We start from the raw sequence: 23,142 nt of genomic DNA, 5'->3' as shown, positions 1-23,142 counted from the left end.
TAGGACATTCATTTGTATGTGCCTAAAATGAGTAGCTTGGGCATGGTGGATATTGTGATTCTTAGTTTTAATTAAACATCTAACACTTTGGGGGTGGACAAGATACAGAAACCTGAGCCGGTTGGCAGTACATGAGGTAGATGCTTGCTTCTCTGAATACTTGTGTACACAGAGTGAACAGAGGCATGCCTACTCATCCATGGGTAAGTTGACTGAGAAAAAGCCAGCATGACAGAATCCAGATTCCAAGCATTTGTTCTGGTTGGCAGGATGAGCCAAAGTAGGATGCAACTTAATAGGATTAAATCTGACGTCCTGCCTGTATTACTTGTGTGAGGCAACTAATTAAGTTATAGTAGACTTGAGTTAATAGTAATTTATATGAAAAAGACTAAGGGTTTTATTACCCACAAGCTCAGTTTGAGTCAGGAGTGAGATGTGGGTGTCAGGAAAACAAAGGCTACAGTAACGGATACATAGTGTTAAAGAACTTTGACAGTTTGGAGCATCAAACAGAAATACCCAAGATCCAGCATTACTAGCCCTCAATAAATGTCACTGGGTATGGCTAGATCTGTTGACTCTGGCTGGATTCATTATTTTCTTTTGGGAATCTGTGTATTTGGTGGAAATTTTTAGTTATTAGAAATCTGTGAAAGAAATGGTATTAAATCATTACATGTTGAAAAGGGATGATTTCCTTCCCATTCACCCTACCCAAAACACAATATATTTGTTGTGGTTTTCATTATAATATATCATATTTCTGGGCACTTATCAATTCATGGGGCCCCTGCATAGCATTATGTTGGCAACAGAAACTATTTGTTGAAGACTTTGCTGTAGGAACTAATTGTTCTACACACAGCTCTAAAATGTATCCGAATTATTGTGAATATTTCAGGCTTTAGAGCAGGCATTTATCAATGTTTCATAAACCCTGGGTGGCAGGTAAGTAAGTATATAAGGAAATTAGAAGGATCATGAACCCTTGAAAAGATATAATTTTTTTATGTATGGGTAATTTCTTTCTGGGAAACAATCCAAACAGTACAAAACAGCAAACCTCTTCCTCCCCCACCCACCCACCTGTATAAATTTGTCTACTTCCTAGTGTGTAAATAAAGAGGCATCTTGACTACTGTTACCCAAGTTTGGTGAGACCAGAGAACAGATCTTCCTTGAAATGACAGTGACTTGCCACCAGTCGGGATTTAAAAGGATGTCACAGGCAGAGTTCCAAAAAGGTTTTAATTGAAGTCTTAGTATTAGAGTAAATGAGAACTGCCCTCCTCCCCTCACAGCACACAACGAAACTAGTTTTTGTTTTAAAAACAAAGTTTAGATTTATTACTTGCAGAATTTGGGTTATTTTTTTCTGTTCCCCTTTCAATATGTGAGTACAAATTTGGTCTTCTCCAGGAATATTTTGTTCTGAGGTGAGTTCCAAAGAAGCTTGATCTCCTCAATGGGATATGTGTTTCATGTGGTTTTTCTTCCTTTGCAAATGTGCAGGGTGCCAAAGCATGCTTTCTGCGGGACATTCCTTTCTCGGCCATCTACTTTCCGTGCTATGCTCATGTGAAGGCTTCCTTTGCAAATGAAGACGGGCAGGTTAGCCCAGGAAGCCTGCTCTTAGCTGGTGCCATAGCTGGTGAGTGTCCCCCATGGAGTTCTGTTACTTCCCCAAGCCTTGCTGCCCCCATTCCCTAGCCGCATGCTACTACATTGAAATTTTTTGCTGATGGTTCTTGACAGGGTACATTTGAGTTGCCTAGAGATTGAAGAGCTACTAAAAAAAAGGAAAAAAATTAATCTTCGTTCTGGCAGATGAGATTATTAGACAAGCTTAATTTCTTAACTCTAGAAAAAGCTCATTAAATATTGGCCTATTTTGTGGTATTGTGGAACTCCAATTCAAGTTCCATGTCATTTCATAGTCTCACTTCATAGCATAAGAATGATAACTGTTTAGCCAGAAGTTTTTGAAGATTCGAATATGTTTGTCTTAAAGATGTCTGAACAAAATAGTGCATAAAAGCCTGTCCAGAACTTAAACAATAGTTAGAGAAAAAAAATGTAGTAGAACCAGAAAAGACCTGGGCCAATTAGAGACACCTGTTTCCTCCCTATCTTATGGGGGGATGGTGGTAATTAAATCACAAATGGAAATAACTATCTTCTTCTTTTCAGTGCTCCATTGAAAACATCGATAGAAAATAATTAGCCATGCCAGGGATCAGTTCATTCTTTGATGCTTCTTCTTGTCGAGGGACTCTTAAGAGCAGGAACAGTCCAGATTAGCTCTCCAAGTGATGACATTTAAATAAGTTAACAAACCCTAAGGCAGTCACAGGATGCTTGGATCCAAACATTTTTGATACCTGTGCTACTCTCATGAGATACGTAACTAGAGTCTCCATGCTTTTCTCAAAGATAGCATAAGAACAACTCCCAGCTTTGGGAAGTTGTTTGCTATTTTGTGCACACCCCACCTACCCTGGCTGCAGCCTGGGGAACCCCTGGACGCAGGAACCCATGTAGCTCCTCCTTAATTCTCAGTTAATCCTTTTCCTTCAAAGGCAGTGATATTGGTATATGAGGCAGGGTTACTCTTTCCTGGCTGCTTAGAAACCTCAGTTGTATTAGCAGCAGTGATACCACTGTATCTAGAGCAAGAGATCATGATTTCAGGACTTGAGTATAAAATTCCCAATTTTAATTCCAGCTTGACTCATGGTGGCCTATATGTAATTTCTCATATATCTGTAAATGAGAAAATGTTTTGAACAAAAGGGTTATAATTTATTTCAAATTAATGACTTGAAATAAGGTAGGACCTAATGAGAATAACTAAGTACCACTTATTAATGTGTGACCTTGGGCAAGTTACTCCACTTCTTGAAAGCTTTGGTTTCCTCAGCTGTAAATGGAGATCACAACTGCACCTACTACAGAGTGTGTGTGAGGCTCAAATGAGAGGATCCATGTGAAAGACTTGGCATACTTCTTAGCATATAGTAAATGCTCAATAAACGTTAGCCAAGTATTATATTGAAGCCAAAGAATCTGTCTGTAAATTACTCCAAAAAATCAGTTGTGAAATCAGAAGTTAAGTAGCTGACCTCAGATCAAGGTCTAGAACTCTTTCCTAAGCCTCATTTTCCTCACACCATAAAAATACCATCATATCTTTTCTCTTGGAGAAGGTAGGTACCCAGAAACGATTCTGTCTCTGGGGAGGTAATCCATACTACCAGAGCTATAGAAATGACTGGTAAGATTTTTTTTTTTTTCATTTCAGGTTTATTTTCCTTCTTTTTTTATGATTTTGAAAGTAATATTACTCATTGTAAAATATTTGAAAAGTACTAGAACAGGGAAATAATAAAAATATTATTCATTATTTCACTACCCTAAGATAATCGCTATTTAACATTTTTGCTCATCTTTCCCCATTCAGGTTTTTCACAGAGCTGTAATCACACTTTGTATAGATAGTTTTCACTTAAGGTTGTATCTCAAGCATTGTTACCCATCATGGCAAAGTAGTTAATGACATGTGCTTGTGGGGTCAGACTACCAAGGTTCAAATTCCAGTGTTTCCACTCTGTGTGAACCGCATAAGTTATTCAATCCCTGTCTGCCATTTCTCCATCTGTATTTGGAGATAAGAATAGTCTTACCTTACAAGATTATTATGAGGATTAAGTGAATTAATAGATGTAAAGATTTAAAATAGTGCCTGAATAGTAAGTATTCAAAATGTTCCATAATGTAATTTTATTACATATTATTTAAAACTTTCCAAACATAGTTTCTAATTGCTGCATCTTATATATTTCTCAATTGTAGATACTTTAATTTTTTCCAATAAATTTTAAATAGCTAGTAGTATGCTTAAAGCCTTTTCCCCTATTTTGAATCAGTTATTTTTTTTTTAAGAGAAATAGATTATCTGAAGTGAGTTTGTTGGTAAAAAGCATGGTTGTTTTTCAGCCACTGACCCATTATTCTTGAGAATTTGAAGTAGTTGGCATCCCTATGGTGATATTAGTTCAGCCCTCTTGCCATCCTGTTGTCTTTATAAATGCCTTCTGTATTCGTTATCTATTACTGCATGCCAAATTCCCTCAAAACTTAATCAGCTTAACACAACTAATATTTATTTTCTCACAGTTTCTGTGAGTCAGGAAACAGGTGTGGGGTAGGAGCAGCTCACTGGGTGCCTCTGGTACCAGGTCTGTCATGAAGTCGCAGCCACAGTGGCAGCCAGGCTTGACTGACATTGGAGAAGCCACTTTCAAGATGGCTCAGTGACATAACTATTGACAGGAGGCCCCAGTTCCTTGTCATGTGGGGCTCTCCATAGATCAGCTTGGACACCCTCACAACATGGCAGCTGAATTCCTCAGAGCAAAGTCTGAGAGAGAGAGAGAGAGAGAGAGAGAGAGAAAGCAAGGCAGAAGCTGCAGTGTCTTCTATGACCTTGCCTCGAGATGATAGAGAAGCAGAGGTATGAATGTCACAAGGGTGCAGATCTTTGAGGGCCATTTTGGGAACAGTTGGCACACTTACTATAGAACATTGACTTTTTTTTTTTTTTTTTTTTAATTTTAGACGGAGTCTCACTCTGTCACTCAGGCTGGAATGCAATGGCGCTATCTTGGCTCACTGCAAGCACCGCCTCCCGGGTTCATGCCATTTTCCTGCCTCAGCCTCTCGAGTAGCTGTGACTACAGGGGCCCGCCACCACACTCAGCTAATTTTTTGTATTTTTAGTAGAGATGGGGTTTCACCGTGTTAGCCCAGATGGTCTCGATCTCCCGACCTTGTGATCTGCCCCCCTCGGCCTCCCAAAGTGCTGGGATTACAGGCACGAGCCACCATGCCCGGCTATTATTATTATTATACTTTAAGTTCTGGGATATATGTGCAGAATGTGCAGGTCTGTTACATAGGTATACAAGTGCCATGGTGGTTTGCTCTACCCATCAACCCATTATCTAGGTTTTAAGCCCCTCATGCATTAGGTATTTGTCCTAAAGAGCACTGACTTAACCATTATTATCCACCTTCCTCCTGATCCCCGCTTTCTGGTAAAATGGGAAAAGACCGAATTTGCCCTGTTGATTTTAGTCTTCAAAGAGTGAATAAGCTACAAAGCTTGATGGTCTTTGGGTATTCTACAAAACTATAAAAACTGTGTAATGTGAAGTAAGCTACTTTCTTAATTTAATAACAGATATCAGAAGCCAGTGGTCAATGTCGTAGCTCCCATTCCAATTAAAGTTAGGAATAAGACAAGGATGTCTCTCTCATCTTTGTTATTCAGCCATATTTTGGAGGTTCCAGTCAGCATGGTAAAATTAAAAAAAAAAAAAAGGCATAAATAAAAGAAGAAAGGAAGCAATCATTGTTTATAAATGATTATTTACCTGAAAATCAAAATTAAAATATCTAAGAAGTATATTAGAATTAGCAAAAGAAAGATTACTAATGCATTTTGTTATAAAATAAGCCTAAAAAAATCTATACCCAGTGAGCAGGAGTGATGTCATGGGGTGAACAGGGCTGAGTGTGGAACCTTGCTGAGATGCTCAGGCAGAGCTGAGTTCAGCATGGAGAAGGGCAAGAAGACTTCTGTCGGAAGTGTGCCCCATGCAGCCCCAAGAAGGGCAGTGAGCAAGCACAAATGTGCGCTAACCCTGAATGGGCTGTTGGGTGGAGGACGGATCGGGCCCCCACATTCCCTTCGTGGTTGCTAAGAAGAGCAAAGGCATTTCTTAGCGAAAGGATACATGGTATTCAGAGAATCCCAGAAAGTATTTAATAGGAGAAAAGCTTCTTTCAAAATATAAAAATCCTCCTTTTTAGATGGAGTTTCAGGCAACTACAATGAATAATTGTTGGCCCCTAACTTATACAACAAAAATGTCTCATGGCTATTTTTATATGTACCATATTTAAATTGATCACTTATACATACAATATTTTTTGCTGAATGTCAGCCTATTATAAATAATATAGACCTGTGATTAAATGAATATGACCACGCTTTCTATGTTTAGATAGTAATTTCAATTATTCAGTAATGTTATCTCACTTTTTTCTTTCCAAAAATTTGATTAGCCTTGAGATTAGATTGTTTTAGTAATATGTAGCTTTTTAGAAAAAGTGGTTATTAATATCCTCACCCAGAGAATGTTGGGTTTTGGTGGGGGTTTTTGTTTTTGTTTTTATTTTTTGTTTATGTATCTAGTTATAAACTGGAACTATATTTAAATACTGGAACATCTACTCCCTTATTTCACAAGATAGAACAAGACTAACCAATATTTGAATTCATGTTCATTGGCCAAAGTACCTCAGCTTTGTCAGAAAGCAAAGACCAAAGCAGGGATCCTGAAATTAAGAAACCAAATGCAAATTCTCTATAATTAACATGGTGCTTTATCATTAATGATGGGCATTTCAATACACCTTATGAATGATATCAAATAAAATATAATACCACTCAAATTTTATAGAATGCTATGTCATACCAGATGATTTTTATCAGAGTGATAAGATAGAGGAACAAGACAAACTGTAATGATGGTCTCACCTTTGAATTAATTAGCTTGAGATTAAGTTGTAATACAAAAATACCTTTAAAAGCTCTTCCAATACACAGAAGTGGAAGTGTGTTATACATGTGTGATCATGATGCTTTTGCAAACATTAGAGTGTGTATTATGAGAAAAGTACTGTTGGTACAAATTTGTTAATTATGTGGACATAAAGCTTAAGGTATAATAGTTTAAAACCAGTCCTTAAGCCCTTAAAAAAAGTAATGAAGAAATTGAATCAAGGCAATGGACTGAGCATATTCATCCATCTCTCCTATCTTCCCAAATACTTACTTAAAATGTCAGGAAATGCATTTTTTTTCTTTTTAATTCCTTATTGGCACTAGAAAATGCTAGCACTGGCCCTCAGCAGAAAGGAAATAGCCATATTGACTCTGAAACTGGACTGAGAGATGCCACAGTCCAAAACACAGCAGGAGAAACTACCTCTGATGCAAGAGCAGAACTGGAGAATGTTAACCTTTGAGTGAAGAATAGAATGCCTGGAGTGGAGGTGGAGGTTTTAGGGTAAATAATGAACATGAGTTAGGGAACTGTACTTTCTTCAGGATTGCCAGGCGTGGAACTCTCTCCTGGTTTTCATATGGAGCTTTAGGAGACAGTTGTATCCAAGTTAAAAGCTCAGAGCTCAATTCTAAAGAAAGAGACCACTTCCCTAGAGAGGATAAGTGTACGGAATGGATAGAAAACAGGGCAGGACTGAAGGTAGGTAATTCAAGACTTCTCCCATAGGTGCAGAAAAAAATAAACTGATGGCAGCTTTTCCCAAGAAGAATTTAAAATAAATTATTCTGCCCCTAAAGTGAAGTTCCCCACATTTCAGCAGTTTGGAAGGTCCACAACCTGCCAGCGTATCCTAACCCTTTGCACCGAGTTACAACAAAGCCCATAGACCATCCCATTCAGGACAGAGACCTGTGGGTGAAGCATACCTAGAATATAGTAGAAGTCACCCACAGCCTTTGTATATAATACTAATCAGCCTATCCTTTGAACTTGAATAATATCAATAGACAGCCAGACATCCCCCGCCATGAAGGAGCAACAAAGTAAGTGAACAGAAGAATTAGAGAGAAAACAGGCAATTCAAGGGACAGAAGACAACTTTTCAGAGCTGTAATTAATTAATATAATTAGAGTGCTCAGAGAGATTTGAAAGAAATAATCAGTAAAGAAGCATTTTTGAAAAGTAATAAAAGCATTGCCATAATTAAATATCAAGCATTAGTTCTGAATGATAGAATGGATATGATCAAAGACCAAATTTAGACATCTGGAAAATGGAGACATGAAAAAAAAAAAAACCCTCTAGAATGTAATGTGTAGCAATAATATAGAGATTTAAAAATGAGAGAAAATTTAAGATACAGGTAGAATTAATCTTGGAAATCTAACATCTGTTTTATAGGAGTTCCCTAGGGAAAAGTAATAAGGAAAAGGAAAATAGAGAAAGAATCAGTAGAAGAAGATTGACTTCTTGTCTTCTTATCTCTAATACTGAGTACTCTCAAAATCCCAAGGAAAGGATGCCTTGAGTTGTACTTATGTTCCTGGGCACACTAACACTCAGGAGGGGGAGGGCAAAACTAAAGTTAGTTTTTCACATGCAAGAACTCAAAGCTTTCTTCCCCACAGACCTTCTCTGAAGCAATTAAAAAATTAATTTAAGGGCCCAGCGCGGTGACTCATGCCTGTAATTCCAGCACTTTGGGATGCCGAGGCGGGTGGATTACCTGAGGTCAGGAGTTCGAGACCAGCCTGGTCACCATGGTGAAACCCCGTCTCTACTACTAAAAATACAAAAAATATTCGGGCTTGGTGGTGCACACCTATAATCCCAGCTACTCAGGAGGCTGAGGCAGGAGAATCGCTTGAGCCCAGGAGGTAGAGGTTGCAGTGAGCCGAGAGCGTGCCCAGCCCCAGCCTGGGCATCAAGAGCGAAACTCCGTCTCAAAAAGAAAAAAAGTGAATTTAAGAAGTAGGAAAATGTGGGATATATGAAACACCAAATAGAAGTTAAACATGTGGTGGGTCTCTGTTATTGCTGACTTTGGTATATGTATTCATTTGGGAGGCTGACAAATGAAAGGAAGGACAAAAGTGCCAGTGCGCCAAAGTCCTCCCCCTGCTGGAGGATGCAAATGCTAATTAATTGCACCTGTTGTAAATGTACACCTACGTAACAAATGCATGTAACGTTTAAATATATTTAGTCAGGAAACCGGTGGGGATCAAAAGGGAAATAACTGGAAGCAGAGAAAATAGCATAATATAGGATGGCAGAAATAAGGCTAATAGTCACAAGCACTGTAAATGAATTCAGTACCCCTAGTAATAACAAGCACTTTGAGTTGAGTTTTCAAAGAAAATCTAGTCATACGAAGTTTCAGAAAACAGTGACATAGAAAGATTGAAAGACAACTGATTGAAAAATACGTACCAGGCAAATATCAATAAGCAAGTAGCAATATTAATGCCATACTAAATGAAATTCAGGGTTTAAACATAGCATTCAGAAGCACAGAGGCATATTTTGTAAAAGACAAAATTCACTATGAAGATGCCATCAATTTCTATGTAATATCAATATACAATGCCATCTCTCAGCTTAAAGGTATGAAGAATATGTGGTATTTTCTCATGCCTGATGAAAAATTTTATCACACTGCTTTTAGAAGCTGACATATTAAGTAGATAATATAGATAGGGATGCAAAGGGGATTTTGAAAACAGCCTTGATCCAAAATAAATAGATATTAACCTTTGTATTCAAAAAAAAGAAAAGCACTTTCCTCATAAATGTAAGTGGGATATTTATAAAAATTAACAGTGATTTGTGCCCTAAAGCTGTATTTTGCCAGTCATGTTTTCTTTTTGTTGTAAATGATATTCTGCTGTAGCTGGGCCCCCTTTGAAGTCTTGTAATTTTTTAATTGGTTGAGACGTGCCCTAAGTTACTCTTGTCTCAGAGGTGGAGGATGGCCCCCGGGTCTCTATGTTTGTCTTGTCATTGAAGAATCAGGCAGACTGCCAGTCGCTTTCCTGCTAAGGGACCTAGAGGAAGCATCTCTGTTTCCCAGTCTCCTCTTGCTCCCCTGTCTTTAGGAATAGAGAAAATTCAGACCATTTGATCTGCATTGTCTTAGCCTTTTGGAATCCAGAAGAGAGCAGGCAGATCTGCCAGACGTCCCTGCCAACCCTGGTCCCCAAAATCAACAGCTCCCTCGTGGCCAAGTTCTTGCCAGTATTTGCTGCTTTCCCAGCCTTGCTTTAGGGTAGTCTGGTGCAGTTCTCCAGGTTAACTTAGCAAATCCTCACACTGGAAATCTCCTGTCCACCAAGATGTCCAAAATTCCTTTTAGGCCCTACCAGATACCTCCTTAGGAGAAATGAGCTGACAATGGAGATGATGGGAGTTATGTTCAAGTTGCCATGTTCCAGCATCCCCCACAACTCCTATCAGTTTTGCCAGGCAACTTACTAGGTGGCATATATGTTTCTTTTGACATTTTTGTATTCCACTAATCAGTATCTTTCATACCTGCCCTCTCCACCCCAGTACCTCTATTTTCATAACAAAGAACAGTTTATGAAAATTACCCTAGCCAAAGGGAACTTTTTGCCCATTTTATTGCTTGTATGTCTTTCACAGTCACACTCTGACATGCCTGGCCACCATTGCAAGGCGGCTTTTATTGCATGTTTAAAGCAGGCTGTCTTGCTAAACTCTTTCTAAACCAGGAAGTAAAATAAAATTGGTGGTGTGAACACAGTGGATTTCTAAGCGTTTTTCTTGTTTCCTTCCATTATGTTGGAGGATAAATTCCTGACCCAAAGTTAAAATAATTCCTACGAATGAATAGGAATTTCAGTATGACTTATCCAGTGAAGCATTGGATATAAAGAGAACTTTTTGCATGCAGAATTGCAATGTATTTTATAAAACCTCTTGAGATTAATGTTTGAGGAGCTAGGTAAAGATGGAAGAGATACTCCTTCAGTAATATAAACGCAAGCATGTAGTATGCAGATTTACACCCCCCTTCCAACTCACTGTAACTTTAAAGCTGTCTGTTAGAAGGATGAAATGTAGTTGTGAGCCAGACCATGTTGGTTTGGATAGAAATTCTTACAGAATTATTAAGCCTTAAAAAAAGCAAAGGAGATTTATGCATCTGCATTTGACCAATTTGGTTTGGAATAAGTTCATAATGGAAAAGTAATAAAACCATAAGAGACAGTGTCTTCTGAGTACAGTCTCGCTTTTAAAAAATCTAAACATGCGCTGCCCCATTTTGGATACAGGGACTGTAGAAAAATTTCCCATTGGTAACTTTGGGAGGGTTTTCTGTTGTTGTTGTTGTTCCTTTTTCATTGATTATCAGCCAGTATAAATTTTAAGCTTTCTGTCAAATATTTTTCTGGAGATGTCAGTCTTAGGAAGAAGAAATCCTGAAGTGTTATCTGTAGGAGTCTCCCCGCAATTTCACCCCTCTCCCCGAAACCTCCACCTCCCATCCCCCAACACGTACGCAGTGTTTTTTTGGCTATCAGTAAAGTCTTTTTCTGGTGTAACTGGAGAGGTTGGGGTTTGGAGAGTAGGGGGTGGTTGAATGTGTGAGAGAAAGTACCTCCGGTGGCTGCCAGCAGCCACAGAAGACCATGAAGAGGAAACGCATAACAAGCTTCACCTCTGAAAAATCGGACCTAATAACTTTGCAAGTTTTTGATTTCAACAGGAAAGAAAAAAGAAAAGAAAACCGCTTTCTCCACTTACTCTCGAACACTTGAAGTAGTGTTGTTGATAAACAATTTCTTAAAAATATTTAAAGATTTAGGAATAGAAACGAAGGCCGAGTGATTTGGGCACGGGAAGGTGTGAGTCGGGTGGGGGGGGTGTAGGAGCAGACATCTTGCACACAGGAGAGTCACGGTTGCGCTTCCCATAGAGGACAGCGAAATAGGCATTTTATTGAATTGGATTTTTAACTTTCTTTCCACGGCCAGTAGTTCAAAGCACAGTTATTTTTATATAGTGAGAATGTGACCAGACTGAGATGGTGTTGTGTCTCTCCTGCAGGTATGCCTGCGGCATCTTTAGTGACCCCTGCTGATGTTATCAAGACGAGATTACAGGTGGCTGCCCGGGCTGGCCAAACCACTTACAGTGGAGTGATAGACTGCTTTAAAAAGATACTGCGTGAAGAAGGCCCAAAAGCTCTGTGGAAAGGAGCTGGTGGTATGGAAATAATTTGTTCTTAACTAGCTCTTTGGTATCAGGTAAATTTTTTAAAAATCTAATTATATCTGTGATTTCTCCATTTTTTTAAAGCTCGTGTGTTTCGGTCCTCACCCCAGTTTGGCGTAACTTTGCTGACTTACGAATTGCTACAACGATGGTTCTACATTGATTTTGGAGGAGTGTAAGTATCATGCTAAATCTGCTGCTAAATTTTGGCTGCTTCTAATACTCTGTCATGGAGAAAGGTACATCAGTCTAGTCTCTATAATAAAATAGAAGAGATTTAGGGAAATGTTGAAATTGTTAACAAGGTCATTTCCAAGGGAACATACAACTGATTAGAATGTATCAACTCCTTTGCATTACATATTTGAACAGGTTTTGAATGTTATTTTTACCAAGTTAAAACAAAAAAAAATTCAGCTTCTTACTCTGTTTTCTCTTCTTTTAGAAAACCCATGGGATCAGAGCCAGTTCCTAAATCCAGGATCAACCTGCCTGCCCCGAATCCTGATCATGTTGGGGGCTACAAACTGGCAGTTGCTACGTTTGCAGGAATTGAAAACAAATTTGGACTTTACCTACCTCTCTTCAAGCCATCAGTACCTACCTCAGAGGCTATTGGTGGAGGCCCATAGGAAGATCAGCCCCAGGATAGTGCTGTCTTTTTGTGGGTACTCAGTAAAGAGCATCCCTCCTGGGAGTGAAGCAATGCTTCATCCCTTTTACATCCATCTCCTGTTTAAATTCAAATCCAGGCTTTTTTATCATGTGAAATCATTCATTTTCTGGGTGTTTTCTTAACCAGATCATTGTGAAATTATTCATAATTATTCTTTGGCCCTCTGCCCAGAAACCTTTGTTTGTATCTGAAAATTGATGGGATTTGGTCAACACTAACATGATTTGGGCAAAGGAGCAAGTCAGAATAGAAATTAGTACTCCCCTCCTTGAACTAGGATTGTAGTCCCAAAGAGGCTACTGTAAGGCAATCATGGTGCTCGGAGCAGTGTTCCGTGTGTGTTTTAAACTGGTAGGAAACTGGGTGCATATTTATACAAATAAAAAACACTGGAAGAAATAAAAAAATATATATCAAATATATTCAGCCTAGTTTCAAATTTTAAGCATGCACAAATTCTGTCTCTGGATTATATTATGAAGCTTTTATGTGAAACATGTTTCTTTGTAATGAAAACCACATTGGAGATGTTTAGTAATCATATTCTGTTACTGGTACCAAGACTACTAGGGAAATGCCTTTGTACTTTAGGGAAGTACTTTTGGCATTTTATTATATAGACGGAAAAAACTGAGATGTAGCCCCTCTCCTGGAAGTGCTAATTTTGAAAAACTGCTCATGTGATGTACATGTACTGATTACTGCCTATTTTAATAAACACTCTTGAAAAATGCATGTTACCCTGTTGCTGCCTGCCCTATTCCCCTCATCTCCCCATCATTGGCACCCACTTGCTTTTAAAATTCACTTTATCTTGAATCATGTAAGACAAATATATTCTGATATAAGTATTTAATTCATGTTGCCTTGCATAATGGTCAGAGGCACATGAGTTTGTGAAGGTGGAAATAAACTATTTGTAAAGTGATAGAGTTGTTTGTCTTGTGCATGTTACATGGTGAGTGGCTACAGTAATTGTCATTATTGGTCTACATGTTATGTTTTGAGGGGAATTTTATTCATATTGACGTGGATATATCCTCAGTATCTTTCAAGGTAATGTGTTCCCTCATTTTCATGGTTCAAAGTGAGTACAAGAAACTGTATTTAACCATAGATAAGCAAAGAACTAGCAAACTGACACCTTTGTTCTAGTCATTCCAGCACTTTCAGCAGTTTATTGTGATGATAAAGGTCACATAGTTTTAGTAGAACTTAGCCATGAAAACTGGTATGAAATGGCAGTTGTGTTTTCTAATCCAGTCTAACTCTTGCACACACCAAAACCATATACCACTATATCTAACATTTGCTAATATTTGGCTAGCACTATAATGATTTGGGGAAAGAAGCTAGTCTTGAACAGAATTTAGGGCTATTCTTAGACCATGATCATGCTTCCAAAGAGGCTACTAATTAATCTGTTGGCAGTCTGTATGAACATTTTGAGTTTCCAGAGTTTGTCTCCATAGCAGACAGCCATTTGTCAGTCTGTTTCTGTAAGTCAACAGGCTGACATTTGAAGTTGCAGTTTAAAATTGGAAATAGTCAATACCCGCCATAAGTGGCTGATTTTTTAGAGGGGGAGGGTCAGGAGGGGAGTGAAGAGCTTTGTCTTCACTAGAAACAGGACAGATAACATACATGGCTCCTTCTGTGATTATTTGACAAAACCAAAGAGGAATCCCCTCCCTAAATTCAGTGTGATAAGTGATAAATATCTGTATTATAATCTCAGAGACTAGTCACAGAACTCCATATATGTCTTAGAAATGTGGATGGTGTTATCATAACAAAACATGCAGCTTTGGTCTTTTGAATGTGGAGAAAAGGCCCTGCGTCTCTGCATTCCTTTTCTTCACTTGTTTGAGATTTTATGGAAGATCAAGTTTTCATGGTAAAAACACTGACCAAAAATCTCATAACGTGTCCATTGCCCTGGCTGCCTCTTAAAGAGCAGTTGCATTTAATGAGAGAGCATCATGTCTTCACTTAGCCTTGCCAGTCACTGAGAACAATTCTCTTTAGTGAATAAGAAGCCAGGGGCCCCAGGAAACCAATGGAGGTAGGGCTACATGTCTGTGTTTCCTTAAAATCCTTGCCTTACTCTGTTCAGGGATAGGCAGTGATGGGAGACTTTGAAGGAGGCCTGATTTCCCTCATGGTTCTGCTCAGTGGGTGGTGTTACTGTGACATGCCCTGAACAGGACTGCAATCACCGTGTGGTGAAAACCACTGTAAAATTTGTTCTGGGTTTCCCTTCTTTCTGGTGACAGCACAATCCGTTGTTGTCGTCAGTGGTGTGGCTGTTGTCGGTGCCATGGGTCGTTTCCCTCTGTAGGGCTGAGGAACTGAAGGTGGTAACTCTCACATGCCTGCCTGCTTGCCTGCCCACCTGAGGGGACCAGCCTCCCTTGCTCTGCCTGCCCCGAGTCTCCACTCTGCTCCTGGTCCACCATGTGTTTCCTTGGGGGGTAGGAGAGAGGTCTAACTTTCGTAGCAGCTTTTTTTTTTTTTTTCTTTTCCAAGGAGGGGAAAATATGTGAAGCTGACCACAAAGTGAACACACTGATACTTGGGTTCCAGTCATGGCTGGGTTTCTTGAGGCTGGGTGGCATGCTGTTGCCAAGCTCCTGCTACACCTCGTAACCCACAACCATTTGCTGAGCTCCCTGGGGTTGCCTTAATCCCAGAAGCCAGGGTCGCACAGAGGAAAATAAGAATTCTGGCACAGAAAGGAGTCATTTAAGTGCTTATTGCATTTCAAGCTTTAGTTTCTACTTAGCTAAAATATTTACCATTGCTGGAAAACAGTGTTTAAAATGTTGTGCTTATATGTTATTTAATGGCGTGGCCTATGTAAACCTCAGGATGCTTACATTTTGACAGTCTTCTGGAAATGTTTAACAGCACATAACCCAGTGAGTGAGGAATCAAAACGGGAACAAATGGTGCTTGAAACTGTTTGTAATCTCCTCCAACTAGGTATACAGAATGCAAGTCATGCTGGAATGCTTCAGGTAGAGGGAGGGAGATCTCAAAAAAGAAATTTGATGAGTCCTGTCTTATGGCCCCATTTATCAACCTTCCAAATAAACTGTCCCTAACAGTCATCATGTGCCTTTTACCGCAGAAGGCATACTTGTGGGGATGAATTTGTATCCTTGCCACTGAGCAAAATCCCATTTTCAATTCAGGGTAATCAAATGCTTTCAGGATGTGGATTTTTCCAAAGATTTTTAAGAGACACGTTCCCTGGTCAGAGCAGTGAAATGTTCTTCCCACAAATGGTACTGCCCACAAAGGGGTGTGTGCCTTTTGTTTTACCTTTGGGGAATAACCTTCACCAAAGAGTTCTGTTATGATAGGAAGACCATGGGGAGTTCATTGCTTCATTTTAATGTCTGAGGCATCTAACAGCATTGTCACCTCTGCCTCTTTTTTTTTTTTTTTTTTTTTTTGAGATGGAGTTTTGCTCTTGTCGCCCAGTCTGGAGTGCAACAGCGCAATCTCGGCTCACTTCAACCTCCGCCTCAAAGGTTCATGCGATTCTCCTGCCTCAACCTCCCGAGTAGCTGGGATTACAGGCATGTGCAACCACACCTGGCTAATTATTTGTATTTTTAGTAGAGACGGGGTTCTTCCATGTTTGTCAGGCTGATCTCGAACTCCCGACCTCAGGTGATCCGCCCGCCTTGCCCTCCCAAAGTGCTGGGATTACAGGTGTGAGCCACTGTGCCCGGCCACCTCTGTCTCTTGAAACAGGCAGTCTTCAGCTTGAAAGTCCACATCGGGATTCATGATGGTTGGGATTGTGTCTCTGATTCTCTTAGTAGAGGCTCCTAGTTATTTTGAAGGATGGATGAATGGATGAATTTTTGAGAAACACTCTGAAAAACGCATGTTACCCTATTGCTGCCTGCCCTATTCCTGTCATCTCCCCATCATTGGCACCCATTTGCTTTTAAAATTCACTTTATCTTGAATCATGTAAGACAAATATATTCTGACATAAGTATTTAATTTCATGGTGCTTGCATGATGATCAGAGGCACATGAGTTTGCGAAGGTGGAAATAAACTATTTGTATTTTTTTCCCAATGAGTGATCTCCATTATTGTCCTACTTTACAGGCCTTTTCTACTGCTGGAGTTAAAACCATAACTGAATACAATCACAGTTTTATGTATTGATCATTTACAAGTCATAAATATTTTATCAAAACAACTAGAGCTATTTAAATTTTGTTTTAGTTGAGTCAGGAATTGTCACATAAACTACATGATAAATTTAAATTCCCTGGTCTTGGTTAAAAATAAAGCTTTTAAAAAATCACATCCTTTGAGATGAGTTTTACATTCCAACACGAGTTGAAATGTATTAGTACAATAGTTGTTCTTATCAATGAATGTATTACTTGTTTACAGCTCACCTCTCCATTTCTGAAGCTTTCCGTTCGAAGCTGCTGAAGACAACGGGAACTCTCTTTTAAAAGGGTTTGTTTTTAGCTAATGCATTAATTGACTCCAAAAAGAGTCCAAATGGAACATTCTGCTTTCATCTGCTAGGGTAACCTAATAAAATAATGTTGTTTGCTTTTAGACTCCCGGCCGTTAAGGGGGTTTTGCTCAAAGCAAAACCACAGTCCCGTCGAATAACTTTAGAAGGAAAATTAAGAAGACACAGTAATTGTACTTGTCTGAGCCTCACTTCTCCTGGGTCACAGACACACCTCCAGCACACTGGTCTGGCCACCAAGGCTCCGGTGCCTACCGCTGCTTTGGACAGGGCTCTGGCCCTTCAGAGGATGCTCCATTTTGCAGTGGAGCATTTCTTTAAGTGCTTTTAAAATAAACTCAATATCCCAGAACAGACTAGTGCAAATGTGCTACAGTCTATTCTATAAGATGGGGAAAGGGAAACACAGCTTGAGGAAAAGAGCTGAAAACATTATTTGTTATCTTCTATCATTCCCCTCCACCATCCCTAGCTACTTATCCCAGCTCTTGCCCTGGTCTCTTATTGGGCAGCATTCAAATGAGAAAGGAGCACATAATTCAACTCCAATCCCAGATTTCTGTGGCCAATAAGGACTCATTAAATATGAACTACTATGTGCCAGGCATGATCTCATTTAATCCTCTTTATCACCCTTAAGGTAGGTACTGTTCTTTTCCCTGTGTTACAAATGAGGAAACCAAGACAGGTTCATCTTCTTGCCCACAGTCTCTCTGAGATAGCAAGTGATGGAGTTCAGATTTGTGTCCAAGTCTCATGGCATTCTGTCCTCCTTTGAAGGTTTCTCAACAAACTATACCGAAAATTCTTATGTTAGTCTTTGCCCAGTATTTCTTATTGTCTCTATTCTCAGTATCAGATATATCATTCTAGCTTAGAGTAGAAGGGAAGAGTGATCTCTGTTTACTTACCATAGTAAATGCATTTGCTACCTCAAAGAATTCCAAGGCCTAAGGACCAGGTAAAGCCTGACAAGCCTTTTGAGATTCCTCTTAAAACTATTTTACAGTCTATTAAAGTCAGTAAAGAGAGGATTAAGGTAAACTTGAAGCATTTGCCCCACGGGTGTAAAATTGGAAGGTAATGTGGAAAAAGCAGAGGTAAATTTACAAACTGTTATAGTGCAACATGATATGATGCGAACTGAATTGGACCATCTTAAAAATCTCTACTATAATTAGAAAACGCCGTTGTTCAACAAAAGTTGGAAATAATGGAAAACCAAGTTAAAAGTAAATATTTATGGGTACTTGGCCTCAAAGTGTGTCTGGAGGGAATGGAGACAGTTTACAGAATGTGGGATTTGCCGGAATTACTTTTGGACATGAAATCCCCATCACCACTAATGGTGGAAAAGTCTTACTGTATTCCCAAGTTTTCTGCTACCCCTAAAGTTAAAGGAGAGGACACCTACCACTGCATTTTGGCAGCTCTCTGCCCCCTGTTACATGAAGGAGAAAAGGTAATTGAATGACCCATGCCAAATATTCACAGCATATTCTTCCTGAGCAAAATAAAAACAAAAACATTAAAATGTAGCATTCGTCCTCTATTCTCAAAAGAGTAGTATATTTCAGAATGTGAATTTCTGTTTTGAAGCAGAATTTACTTACATAAGTTCTAAGCAGTAAGACGTGCTTTATCACTTTGAAAATGTATGTCTCCTGACAATCAGCTGCTTAATGTAAGAGGCTATTTTTTATAATAAACTCTTCATTCAGGCTAGCTCCACTGTTATAAAAGGCTTACCTGTTACAGTAAAATCAGAAAAATTAAAAAGTGGAGATAAAGAAAACTGACGTAGGCATTTGTTTTTCTTCTGAAGACAGAAGTGAAGCCACTGTTTATTGAAAGTTTTTTCCTTTTTTGCTATGAAAGCTAGAGATTTCTCTAGATTTTCAGTGTCAGCCTTTTTCCTCCCCACTATGCAATACACGTACCTCATTCTTCCTAATCAAAGAAGTGGTCATACTTAACCTGAAATTTCGACTTACCCTTTGACCACTGCTTATAAAGTAGGTGATTATTTATTTATTTATTTTTCACAGTTTGTCCATGTGAGAGTGAATGTAGAGAAACCAACTGTATTAGTCCATTTTCAGACAGCTATGAAGAAATACCTGAGACTGGGTAATTATAAAGAAAAAGAGGCTTCATAGACTCACAGTTCCTCATGACAGAAGGCAAAGGAGGAGCAAACGCATGTTTTACATGGAGGCAGGCAAGAAAGTGCGTGCAGGGGAACGGCCCTATTGTAAAACCATCAGATCTCATGAGACTTATTCACTATCTCAAGAATAGCAGAGGAAAATCCACCCCCATGATTCAATTACTCCCACCGGCTCCCTCCCACAACACATGGTGATTATAGGAGCTACAATTCAAGATGAGATTTGGGTGGGGACACAGCCAAACCATATCACTGACTATTCTGTCTCTTTTTCGTACTTGAAATTAAGCATGTCATTCTTTCCTTTAATTCAATTTGGAAAGTGTCTTTATTTGGTTTTAATGACTAAGCTTTCTGATACTACACGTATCTGGCTAAATTATTAAAAATGATAATAGCATTTGGCATAAGTTAAAAGTTATAACTGCCATCTTTTATTTCAAAACTTTTAAAATAAATTTTAAAACAAACATAGCAATGTACCTTCAAAGCCCCAAAGTAAATATTAAAGAAACATTTTGGCCTCTATTGGAATCCAATTCTAGTTTACTTCCTTCTGCCTTAAAAATTATACCTTTGGGAGGCCGGGCACAGTGGCTCACGCCTGTAATCCCAGCACATTGGGAGGCCAAGGTGGGTGGATTGCCTGAGTTCAGGAGTTCGAGACCAGCCTGGCCAACATGGTGAAACCCTGTCTCTACTAAAAATACAAAAATTAGCTGGGCGTGGTGTCAGACACCTGTAATCCCAGCTACTTGGGAGACTGAGGCAGGAAAATCACTTGAATCTAGGAGGCGGAGGTTGCAGTGAGCCGAGATCGCGCCACTGCACTCCAGTCTGGGTGACAAGAGTGAGACTTCATCTCAAAAAAAAAAAAAAATATATATATATATATATATATATATATATATATATATATATATATATATATATATGTATACACGCCTTTGGGAGAGTTCTGCATCTGGCCATGATGGAATTGTGGAGAAAACTAGAAAACTGGACAAAAGTATGCAATACAATACATACAAAACTGGACAAAAGTACACAATACAATACAATTTTTTTTTTTCTGTTTTCTTTTTTTTAAGAGATGAGGTCTCACCATGTTGCCCAGGCTGGTCTTGAACTCTTGAGTACAGACAGTCCTCCTGCCTCAACCTCCCAAAGTGATGGAATTACAGACCTGAGCCACTACACCTGGCCCTGTAATACAATGTTTTCAATCACTGGATATGAGGCAAAATAAGACTATGAACTCCAAAAGAAAGGAAAGAGGTGAGACCTACCATTGCCCCAGCTTACTGCTAGGAAGCAGTTTCCAACTATTGTGCAGAGAAGGAGAACCCAAACAGCCCAGCAACAATCTCCCCAAATTAAAAAGATGGACATCAGAGATGGGGAAGACCAAGATTTTTAGAATTTATAAGACAAAATACCAAACAGAAGAGAGCTGCTTCTAGCTCTGGAGTTTTTCAGAGTTCTCAACTCTTTGGCCAAATATTGATCTATTCATTTGTAAAAGGAAACTATCTAAAGCTTGGGAAAGAATCACTAGAGAGAAAGAAGCAGAAAAATTCTGGAGCTCACAAAGGGGAAATAGTTTGCATTTGAATCAGCCAGAGTGCAAGGTCCTCATAATACATAGAACATTAGGAAGAATCCTCAGAAGAGTGTCACTATATAAATAAGGCTAAATTCATCCTAAAATAAAAGTTACTCTGCTCTTAAAGCTTAAAAACAAGACTTGACAGGATCCAATTGATTCCAAGTAGTTTAACTGTCAGAACAAAATTCAGTACTATTTAAAAGAATACAACAAAATTGCATAACATACAATGCCAAATTTACAATGTCCAGGATCTAAAACAACAACAACAAAAATCACTAAGCATAAAATGAAGATAGAAAATACAAACTGTAGCCAGGTGGATGGCTCAGGCCTGTAATCCCAACACTTTGGGAGGCTGAGGTGGGTGGATCACTTGAACTCAGGAGTCTGAGACCAGCCTGGCCAACATGGTGAAACCCCGACTCTACTAAAAAGACAAAAATTAACCAGATGTCGTGGCAGGCACCTGTAGTACCAGCTACTCGGGATGCCGAAGCAGGAAAACTGCTTGACCTCAGGCGGTGGAGGTTGCATTGAGCAGGGATCGTGCCACTGCACTCCAGCTAGGCAACACAGCAAGACTCTGTCAAAAAAAAAAGAAAAAAGAAAAAGAAAGAAAGAAAGAAAGAAAGAAAGAAAGAAAGAAAGAAAGAAAGAAAGAAAGAAAGAAAGAAAGAGAAAGAAAGAAGACAGAAAGAGAAGAAAGAAAGAAAAAAAGGAAAGAAAGAAAGAAGAAAGGAAGGAAGGAAGGAAGGAAAGAAGGAAGGAAGGAAGGAAAGAAGGAAGGAAGGAAGGAAGGAAGGAAGGAAGGAAGGAAGGAAGGAAGGAAGGAAGGAAGGAAAAGAAAGAACACATGAACTGTAGCAAAGTGAAAAACCAACCAATAGAAACAGACTCCAAAATCAAATGTGATGGAACCAGCATCAAGGCCATTAGGACAGCTATTATAAATAATACATACAGTCAAGAAGGTAGGGGAAAATGTGGTATGTAGAGAAATGAAAGATATAAAAGACACAAAGGAAATTTACAATATCTGCGATGAAAACGGAGTGATAATATAGTAGACACTGAAGAAATGAAGATTAGTAAGTTTGAAGGCACAGCAAAGAAAATTTTGCAAAATGAAGTAGAAAAAGAAAAAAATATCTTAAAAAAAATTTAAGGACAATATAAAGCAGTAGTGTGTGGCTGTGGCCCAGAAAAAAGGAGAACAGAAAAAAATATTTTTAAAAGTAATAGCTGAAATATTTCCAAATTTAATAAAAACTATATACCTACAAATCTATGAACCTCATTGCACCCCAAGAAAAACAAACCTAAAGAAAACTACACCGAGGTACATCATAATGAAAACGATGAAAGCCAGTGATAAACAGAATACCTTAAAAGTAGCCAGAGGAGAAAGGACCTATAAACCTCCAGAGAAAGATGATGAGAGAAGATTTTTAGTTGGAAAGTATATAAGGCAGAAAACAATGCGGTGATATCTTTAAGAATTGGAAAAAACAATGTCAATGAAGAGATACATACCTAGTAAAAACATCTTTCTTAAATGGAAGCAAAATAAGACAGAAAAAAGAGAATTCACATTGCTGATAAATTAAAGAACTGTTAACTATAGTTCATTAGGCAGAAGGAAATAATACCAGATGTAAATGTAGATCTATACAAAGAAATGAAAAGTGTTACAATGGGAAAGAATGGGTACATTTTTAAAACAACTTTCTAAATTAGTTTTGGAATTTCTTAAACAAATAATTGACTCTTTAAAGCAAAATCAATAATTATATACTGTGAGCTTTATACCCTATGTAGTAGTGAAATGCACAACAATAGCACAAAGGAGAAGAGGGAGAAATGGAAGCATAAAATGAAAAGGTTCTTATACTATACATGAAATGGTATACTATTATCTTAAGGTAAAGTGTTATAAGTAGAAAATATATGTTGTAAACCCCTAGAACAAATGCTAGTAATAATAAAAGTACAAAATAAATAAAACAGATTTGGCTAATAAGACATTAGTGGGGAAAAATGGAAATCTTAAAAATAAAAATCCGAGTGAAGATGGAGAAAGAGGTAAAAAAAAAAAAAGAACAAAGAAGAGACAGGGCAAATAAAAAACAAAGACCAAGACAGTAGACGTAACTTACCATATTGATAATTACAATAAATATAAATGGCCTAAATACCCTAAGAAAACATTATCAAATTAAATTTTAAACTGTAAGACACAGCTATATGCTACCTGAAGAAACCAACTTTAAATGTAAAGACACAGAT

At 38.5% G+C, this 23,142-nt stretch overlaps 1 protein-coding gene across 3 annotated transcripts in view; it reads left to right on the top strand.

Annotated features, from left to right (window-relative positions):
- SLC25A13 (solute carrier family 25 member 13) overlaps positions 1-13,484 on the top strand; it is a 200,205-nt gene extending 186,721 nt beyond the window's left edge. For all 3 annotated transcript variants that reach the window (XM_050782911.1, XM_050782912.1, XM_050782913.1), the window contains 4 exons: positions 1,516-1,654; positions 11,713-11,871; positions 11,965-12,055; positions 12,326-13,484. In XM_050782911.1, coding sequence (XP_050638868.1) covers positions 1,516-1,654; positions 11,713-11,871; positions 11,965-12,055; positions 12,326-12,512 — 576 coding nt within the window. In that variant the 3' untranslated portion in view covers positions 12,513-13,484. The remainder of the gene's footprint in view (positions 1-1,515; positions 1,655-11,712; positions 11,872-11,964; positions 12,056-12,325) is intronic.
- Positions 13,485-23,142: the final 9,658 nt, after the last annotated feature.

Source organism: Macaca thibetana, chromosome 3, assembly GCF_024542745.1.
Source record: "Macaca thibetana thibetana isolate TM-01 chromosome 3, ASM2454274v1, whole genome shotgun sequence".
NCBI lineage: Eukaryota > Metazoa > Chordata > Mammalia > Primates > Cercopithecidae > Macaca > Macaca thibetana.
The sequence above is the reverse complement of the archived record's forward strand: the minus strand, read 5'-3'. Positions and strand labels throughout refer to the sequence as shown.